Genomic DNA, 9,219 nt, shown 5'->3' with positions numbered 1-9,219 from the left:
CTCCTACGGAGGTCTTCTATTCTATAGAAGCCTCCTACGGAGGTCTTCTATTCTATAGAAGCCTCCTACGGAGGTCTTCTATTCTATAGAAACCTCCTACGGAGGTCTTCTATTCTATAGAAGCCTCCTACGGAGGTCTTCCAATCTATAGAAGCTTCCTACGGAGGTGTTCCATTCTATAGAAGCCTCCTACGGAGGTCTTCTATTCTATAGAAGCCTCCTACGGAGGTCTTCTATTCTATAGAAGCCCCCACGGAAGATTCCTATTCTATTAAAGCATCCCACGGAGAATAGTAGACCTCAGTGGATGCCTCCGTAGAATGTTTCTATAGAAGAGAAGACCTCAGCAAGAGGCTCCTATATCACAGGAGACATCCGTAGGACGTTCCTATAGAATAAGGCACCTCCGTAGGAGGCTGCTATAGAGTAGGGGACCTCCGAAGGAGGCTCCTATGAAATAGGAGAACTCCGTAGGAAGTTTCTATACAGTAGAAGACCTCCGTAGGAGGTTCCTACAGAATAGGAGACCTCCGTTGGAGGTTCCTATAAAATAGGAGACCTCCGTTGGAGGCTCCTATAGAATAGGAGACCTCCGTTGGAGGCGCCCATAGAATAGGAGACCTCCGTTGGAGGCGCCCATAGAATAGGAGACCTCCGTTGGAGGCGCCCATAGAATAGGAGACCTCCGTTGGAGGCTCCTATAGAATAGGAGACCTCCGTTGGAGGCGCCCATAGAATAGGAGACCTCCGTTGGAGGCGCCCATAGAATAGGAGACCTCCGTTGGAGGCTCCTATAGAATAGGAGACCTCCGTTGGAGGCGCCCATAGAATAGGAGACCTCCGTTGGATGCTCCTATAGAATAGGAGACTTCCGTTGGAGGCTCCTATAGAATAGGAGACTTCCGTTGGAGGCTCCTATAGAATAGGAGACCTCCGTTGGAGGCTCCTATAGAATAGGAGACCTCCGTTGGAGGCTCCTATAGAATAGGAGACCTCCGTTGGATGCTCCTATAGAATAGGAGACCTCCGTTGGAGGCTCCTATAGAATAGGAGACCTCCGTCGGAGGCTCCTATAGAATAGGAGACCTCCGTTGGAAGCTCCTATAGAATAGGAGACCTCCGTTGGATGCTCCTATAGAATAGGAGACCTCCGTTGGAGGCTCCTATAGAATAGGAGACCTCCGTTGGAGGCTCCTATAGAATAGGAGACCTCCGTTGGAGGCTCCTATAGAATAGGAGACCTCCTTTGGAGGCTCCTATAGAATAGGAGACCTCCGTTGGATGCTCCTATAGAATAGGAGACCTCCGTTGGAGGCTCCTATAGAATAGGAGACCTCCTTTGGAGGCTCCTATAGAATAGGAGACCTCCGTTGGATGCTCCTATAGAATAGGAGACCTCCGTTGGAGGCTCCTATAGAATAGGAGACCTCCGTTGGAGGCTCCTATAGAATAGGAGTCCTCCGTTGGAGGCTCCTATAGAATAGGAGACCTCCGTTGGAGGCTCCTATAGAATAGGAGACCTCCGTTGGAGGCTCCTATAGAATGTGGGACTTCTGTAGGAGGCTCCTTCAGAATAGAATCTCTCCGTAGGACTTTTTTCTTGCGAATCTGTGTCAATATTCTTAACCCTACCATCTTGACTTCCATACAGCCTCTGGAAGTTCCTAGAATCGAATGTCCCTCCGCTTTATCCTTGCCATTCGGGTTTTAGTCGGTCTTGGAAGCAGACCCCTTCGTCCATTGATCTCTATTACGTATGTCGTTTTCTTTAGATTTAAATTTAGCCTTCTTCAATATTTTCTGAGATGGTTTCTGCTTGGGAACAGAATTTGACTCGACCACTTTGCTTGAACAGTGTTTGCTCCTCATCCTACTGATTTTTAGGAATTCTGAGGTTAGATAGAGTTATATGTTCTTAGAGATCGCGCGGTCTTCAATTCTACCAATAATGTTTAATGGACTTGTATCAAGTTCAACTGTAGGTGTAAAGTCGCCGGCGTTGAATTCCGCCGAACCGATTTTTTTATACTCTTCTATTTATAAAATACCCCTTTAGGAGGTCTTCTGTTTATAGAAGGTCCCTTTACTAGTTTCTTTCTATAGTGGTCTTCTGGGTTTTCTGTATAGAAAGTATACCATTAACAAAAGATCCCTTTAGAAAGTCGTCTGTGTAGAGAAGACCTCTTAAGGAGGTTTTCTATATATTAAATAGTCTTCTGTCTGTAAAACACACATAAAGAGATCTTATATCTATAAAAGACCACTTTATGAGGTCTTCTGTCTATAGAAGTTCCCTTTAAGAGGTTTTCTGTGTTTAGGGGACCCTTTTAGGAGGTCTTATGATTTAGAAGACCCGTTTAGGAGATCCAGTTAGGAGGTCTTCCTTTTGAAGGTCATCTGTTTATAGAAATTAATAAATAAATTATTTTTATGATTAAATATTTTATTGATACTGGTGGAATACTACTGTGCTCTTAGAGAACCCTGTTTCACTGTGCGCAGTGCAAAACAGAAATCTGCAGAGAAATCTGGTGCATAATTTTTTCTTTTTTTATATATTTCCTTTTCACATCGATCTCCAAAACGTTCAGCTTTCATTATCCTGCGGAATTGCAGAATTTCCAATAGAAAAATAATTTTTTATGTCCATTTAATTTCCTCCTGTGCTCCTTTGCACCCGCATTTCCCAACGATACCACATGACTTCCAACAACACCAAAAACAACACCATGCCATAACCACAGAGTAGCATCAGAAATAACGGAGCAGTGTATTCCAAACCCACATTGATGACAAAATTATTCGAAAAACAATTCAAATGTGTTCGCACCCATTGACGGCGATGTTTGGAATGAACACCCGATTCCAAGATGCGTATAATTCTGAAAAAAGACACATTCAGATTAGCTTTCTTTTCAAAAGATTCCACATAACCCTTACTTTGTCCTCACAATTTCCTTGTAGCTGGAGTTGCGATGCAAATGCGTTGCCAGCATAGAATCCGAACGAAAGAGTATCTCATTCAAATCACATATTTCGTGGGCATCATAAAGCCTCTCAATTAAATTATAACCTGATGAGGTTTCAAAAACAAATACAAATCCAGGTTTGAGGCGCATTTTTGTAATGCCTTCACTGGCCGAATACCAAAGATTGTCGGCAGTCTTTTTCGATAGTATTTTCCTGCGTACGAAATGCTTTACATCCGGTAGGGTGGAGAACTGGGGAAAAGAAGAGAAAAAGTGAACATACAAATGGAGGCTACTTATTCTATAGGAACCTCCTACGGAGGTCTTCTATTCTTAAGAAACTTCACACGGAGTTCTTTTATTCTATAGAAGCCTCCTACGGAGGTCTTCTATTCTATAGAAGCCTCCTACGGAGGTCTTCTATTCTATAGAACCCTCCTACGGAGGTCTTCTATTCTATAGAAGCCTCCTACGGAGGTCTTCTATTCTATAGAAGCCTCCTACGGAGGTCTTCTATTCTATAGAAGCCTCCTACGGAGGTCTTCTATTCTATAGAAGCCTCCTACGGAGGTCTTCTATTCTATAGAAGCCTCCTACGGAGGTCTTCTATTCTATAGAAACCTCCTACGGAGGTCTTCTATTCTATAGAAACCTCCTACGGAGGTCTTCTATTCTATAGAAGCCTCCTACGGAGGTCTTCTATTCTATAGAAATCTCCTACGGAGGTCTTCTATTCTATAGAAGCCTCCTACGGAGGTCTTCTATTCTATAGAAACCTCCTACGGAGGTCTTCTATTCTATAGAAACCTCCTACGGAGGTCTTCTATTCTATAGAAGCCTCCTACGGAGGTCTTCTATTCTATAGAAACCTCCTACGGAGGTCTTCTATTGTATAGAAACCTCCTACGGAGGTCTTCTATTCTATAGAAGCCTCCTACGGAGGTCTTCTATTGTATAGAAACCTCCTACGGAGGTCTTCTATTGTATAGAAACCTCCTACGGAGGTCTTCTATTCTATAGAAGCCTCCTACGGAGGTCTTCTATTCTATAGAAACCTCCTACGGAGGTCTTCTATTCAATAGAAACCTCCTACGGAGGTCTTCTATTCAATAGAAACCTCCTTCGGAGGTCTTCTATTCAATAGAAACCTCCTACGGAGGTCTTCTATTCTATAGAAACCTCCTACGGAGGTCTTCTATTCTATAGAAACCTCTTACGGAGGTCTTCTATTCTGTAGAAACCTCCTACGGAGGTCTTCTATTCTGTAGAAACCTCCTACGGAGGTCTTCTATTCTGTAGAAACCTCCTACGGAGGTCTTCTATTCTGTAGAAACCTCCTACGGAGGTCTTCTATTCTGTAGAAACCTCCTACGGAGGTCTTCGATTCTATAGAAACCTCCTACGGAAGTCTTCGATTCTATAGAAACCTACTACGGAGGTCACCTATTGTATAGGAACCTCCTGCGGAAGTTTTCTACCTGAGAATAGAAGGCTATAACAGAGGTATCCTATTCTATAGGAACCTCTTGCGGAGGGTTTCTGTTGTATAGGAGCCTACTGCAGGGGTCTCTTATTCTATAGTAGGTCTCTTATCCTATAGAAGCCTCCTGCGGAAGTCTCCTATTTCATAGAAGCATTTAACGGAGGTTTCCTATGCTATAGAAGCCTCCTGCGGAGGTCTCCTTATAGAGGTCTTTCCATATAAGCCTCTACGGATTTCTTTACTCACATTCAAATAAGTATGTGTAAAGGGCAAAGGTTCCAGGCCCACATCCAAATCCGAATCGGCCAACTCCCGAAGATTCTTAATTTTCGATTTCACCGGCGAACCCAGTAACGATGAAACCACAACCGAGGTATAATAATTATACATAATAAAAGTTATAATCGATAGGGAAATAAAAGCCATCCTTCCACCCCAAGATCTGGGTATTAGGAAACTACTTTGGGCACAAGCCGAACCAAAGCTAATCAAACATGTTGTCAACAGCGAAGGTACATAAGTTCTAATGTAACGTTTCATTTCACTGTGTTCCATAATGAAAGCCAACCACAACAGCACACCAGCCAACAACAAAATGCAACCGAATAACAGCCACACCTTGGTGCTGAAGGGTTCCAAAAATACACCACCATGCATGCCGGAGTTTCTTGGTGTGCGGAACATACAAACCGAACGGAAATCCCCTGTGGCTGCCAACGCAGATAGGTAACGAAAACGATTTGTTGTCATAAAAAAGGGTGACGATGTCAAGTCAGCTGTTTCATTGACCAAAGCACCCACAACTCCACCTGTGTACTCAACATCGGTCCAACGATCGTAGTAGGTGTAGGTGACTCTGGAAGAGAGAAAGAGAAGAATCTTTTTAAAAGATCTCTTGGCAAATTGTAAGTCTTCTTACTTAGTATACAACGATTCCAGCAGCAATATCATGACCTGATAACCCAACCTTGCCAGGGGATCAATGTGAAAATCCTCTTGGGTCAGCAGGAACTTATTGATTTCTTCTGGAGGGGAATTCAAATCGTATTTTGTGACCTGAAAAAAATATTCATATTTATTTCTCATGGATTTAAGAAAAAAAGTTTATTGAGCCTTACCACCACTGCCACTCGCATAGTAATGTCCCTCAAAGCCTCTCGATTTCCTCCCACCGAGCGTTTATATAAATCAGTAATATATTTGGATTTATAACACCGCCCCGCCCTACATTCCAGTTCATAATTGGTACTTATATTCAGTTTTCCACCCTGCAACCAACCATTGTTGTACACATCAAATGCCATAAAGTGGGCTCCATCCGGTTCCTGATCTTCCCGAGGAACAATAAATGTCAGATCCGTGTCCACTGAGAGATTGGAATTTCTAAACAATCTATAAAAGCGGCTCATATCGGATCGCTCATCATAAATAAGCCAGTGATAATGTTGATTGAAGAAGCGTATGCGACTTGTCTGCAGGAAAGATGTGAAAGGTTATTAGGCTTAGGTGTGGTGAAAAAAGTTCTTACCTCTGTAATGACCTTCTCTGACTGATTGCAATTCATATCCAAAAATATTCCAATTTTGGGTCGACGATAACGCAAATAGGCATATGTTAGATCTTCAAGAGCTTTAGGACCGTCTAGATTCGCATATTGGGCATAGAGTTGGTGATTGGCAGCAGCCATAGAGAAATGGGAAAGAACTAAAACAAGGTTGGGATGCGTTTATATAACAAAGGACACAAGTGGGAGCCTTCTACCGGTTACGGAGGTTTCCTATAGAATAGGAAACCTCCGTAGGTGGTTCCTGTAGAATAGGAGAACTCCGTAGGAGGTTCCTATAGAACAGGAGAACTCCGTAGGAGGTTCCTATAGAATAGGAGACCTCCGCAGGAGGTTCCTATAGAATAGGATACCTCCGTAGGAGGTTCCTATAGAATAGGAGACCTCCGTAGGAAGTTCCTATAGTATAGGCGACCTCTATAGGAGGTTCCTATAGAATAGGAGACCTCCGTAAGTGGTTCCTATAGAATAGGAGACCTTCGTAGGAAGTTCCTATAGATAGAAGACCTCCGTAGGAGGTTCCTATAGAATAGGAGACCTCCGTAGGAGGTTCCTATAGAATAGGAGACCTACGTAGGAGGTTCCTATAGAATAGGAGACCTCCGTAGGAGGTTCCTATAGAATAGGAGACCTCCGTAGGAGGTTCCTATAGAATAGGAGACCTCCGTAGGAGGTTCCTATAGATCAGGAGACCTCTGTAGAAGGTTCCTATAGAATAGGAGACCTCCGTAGGAGATTCCTATAGAGTAGGAGACTTCCGTAGGAGGTTCCTATAGAATAGGAGACCTCCGTAGGAGGTTCCTATAGAATAGGAGACCTCCGTAGGAGGTTCCTATAGAATAGGAGACCTCCGTAGGAGGTTCCTATAGAATAGGAGACCTCCGTAGGAGGTTCCTATAGAATAGGAGACCTCCGTAGGAGGTTCCTATAGAATAGGAGACCTCCGTAGGAGGTTCCTATAGAATAGGAGACCTCCGTAGGAGGTTCCTATAGAATAGGAGACCACCGTAGGAGGTTCCTATAGGATAGGAGACCTCCGTAGGAGGTTCCTATAGAATAGGAGACCTCCGTAGGAGGTTCCTATAGAATAGGAGACCTCTGTAGGAGGTTCCTATAGAATAAGAGACTCCGTAGGAGATTCCTATAGAATAGGAGACCTCCGTAGGAGGTTTATATAGAATAGGAGACCTCCGTAGGAGGTTTCTAAAGAATAGGAGATCTCCGCAGGAAGTTCCTATAGAATAGGAGACCTCCGTAGAAGGTTCCTATAGAATAGGAGACCTCGGTAGGAGGTTATTATAAAATAGGAAACCCCCGTATGAAGTTCCCATAGAATAGGAGACCCCCGTAAGGGGTTCCTATAGAATAGGAGAACCCCGTAGGAGGTTGCTATAGGGTAGGAGACCTCCGTTGGAGATTTCTATAGAATGGAGAACTCCGTAGGATATTCCTCTACAATATGAAACCTCCGTAAGATGCTTCTATAGAAAAGAACGCCTCCGTAGGTAGCTCCCTTAAAATAGTAGGGTTCGCGGATTATTTTTAAAAAATCCACGAGTTTTAAAAAATATTTTTAAAAAATCCACGAGTTCTAAAAAATATTTTTAAAAAATCCACGAGTTCTAAAAAATATTTTTAAAAAATCCACGAGTTCTAAAAAATATTTTTAAAAAATCCACGAGTTCTAAAAAATATTTTTAAAAAATCCACGAGTTCTAAAAAATATTTTTAAAAAATCCACGAGTTCTAAAAAATATTTTTAAAAAATCCACGAGCCCTAAAAAATATTTTTAAAAAATCCACGAGTTCTAAAAAATATTTTTAAAAAATCCACGAGTTCTAAAAAATATTTTTAAAAAATCCACGAGTTCTAAAAAATATTTTTAAAAAATCCACCAGTTCTAAAAATGTTTTTAAAAAATCCACGAGTTCTAAAAAATATTTTTAAAAAATCCACGAGCCCTAAAGAATATTTTTAAAAAATCCACGAGCCCAAAAAATATTTTTAAAAAATCCACGATCCCAAAAAATATTTTTAAAAAATCCACGAGCCCTAAAAAATATTTTTAAAAAATCCACGAGCCCTAAAAAATATTTTTAAAAAATCCACGAGCCCTAAAAAATATTTTTAAAAAATCCACGAGCCCTAAAAAATATTTTTAAAAAATCCACGAGCCCTAAAAAATATTTTTAAAAAAATCCACGAGCCCTAAAAAATATTTTTAAAAAATCCACGAGCCCTAAAAAATATTTTTAAAAAAATCCACGAGCCCTAAAAAATATTTTTAAAAAATCCACGAGCCCTAAAAATATTTTTAAAAAATCCACGAGCCCCAGAAAATATTTTTAAAAAATCCACGAGACCTAAAAAATATTTTTAAAAAATCCACGAGCACTAAAAAATATTTTTAAAAAATCCACGAGACCTAAAAAATATTTTTAAATATGTGTAGGGCCACAAAAAAATTCTAAAAATCCTCATTTCTTGTCTTACCTTCATGAGGCCAGCACTGAAATATGACCACACACGATAACTTCAGGTCAACGAAGTTATGTAAAATCATATTTATGATATGTAAATACAACATCTTGATTAAAATTTCTTAAATGTCTCAAAACGATTTAAAATTTCTCTTCAGATAACCTCAGTATTTATACCCCAAAAAATTTAACGAAAATGTCTCAATTATTACTTCATTCATAAATAATGCCTAGTTGACAAGTCCAATTCGTATAACTGATAGTCGATGACAACATAATTAGATTGGTATTTAGACAACCTGTAGAATAAAACTGATAAAATTACCATGACATACCTAAATCACTCACTTGACAATTTGTCATCTGAAATCCGGTAAATATCTCTTCATAAAACATTTACAACAAATTATGACATAAATAGCCGGTATACGGAAACACAATATCTTTCTAACCACACGCAGCCATCTCTCCCTCTCTTTCCAGTGAATAACACAGCAACAGGTGTGTGGATGTGTGCTGCATACTTTTAGGCGCCACATTCTACTTAACCACAAATCATATGTTTGGTTTCGAGTTTGCGCATTGGGTATTCTAATTCCCGCCAAAATGTATAATTTTTATGAATGAAAATCGCAGTACCCTTGCCAGTAGCTATTTGACTGGATGGTGGGTGGGTGGTATCCCAAGTAAATCATGTCTTGTTTTGTCTGTCGTATGTGATT

At 40.8% G+C, this 9,219-nt stretch overlaps 1 protein-coding gene across 1 annotated transcript; it reads right to left on the bottom strand.

The window, feature by feature from the left end:
* Nucleotides 1-2,425: 2,425 nt before the first annotated feature.
* LOC141401673 (ionotropic receptor 75a-like) lies at nucleotides 2,426-8,640 on the bottom strand. The gene is made up of 7 exons (XM_073982010.1): nucleotides 8,511-8,640; nucleotides 5,981-6,156; nucleotides 5,571-5,924; nucleotides 5,372-5,508; nucleotides 4,699-5,308; nucleotides 2,941-3,221; nucleotides 2,426-2,882 (listed from the first exon to the last, which is right to left on the bottom strand). The coding sequence occupies exons 1-7, from the start codon at nucleotides 8,602-8,604 to the stop codon at nucleotides 2,651-2,653; spliced, it is 1,884 nt and encodes a 627-aa protein (XP_073838111.1). The 5' UTR covers nucleotides 8,605-8,640; the 3' UTR covers nucleotides 2,426-2,650.
* Nucleotides 8,641-9,219: the final 579 nt, after the last annotated feature.

Source organism: Musca autumnalis, unplaced genomic scaffold (assembly GCF_047663935.1).
Source record: "Musca autumnalis isolate F117 unplaced genomic scaffold, ASM4766393v1 scaffold_4, whole genome shotgun sequence".
NCBI classification, from domain to species: Eukaryota; Metazoa; Arthropoda; class Insecta; order Diptera; family Muscidae; genus Musca; species Musca autumnalis.
Note: the sequence above shows the minus strand (reverse complement) of the source record. Positions and strands in the feature narration are given on the sequence as shown.

Bases quoted from the DNA above. Each gene is read 5' to 3' on its own strand.
- LOC141401673 (XM_073982010.1), bottom strand. From the start codon at position 8,604: ATGTTGTATTTACATATCATAAATATGATTTTACATAACTTCGTTGAC. The intron at 3,222-4,698 runs GTGAGTAAAGAA...TCTTTTCCCCAG, and splicing joins TTACACATACTTATTTGAAT to TTCTCCACCCTACCGGATGT. The intron at 2,883-2,940 runs GTAAGGGTTATG...GTCTTTTTTCAG, and splicing joins AAGGAAATTGTGAGGACAAA to AATTATACGCATCTTGGAAT.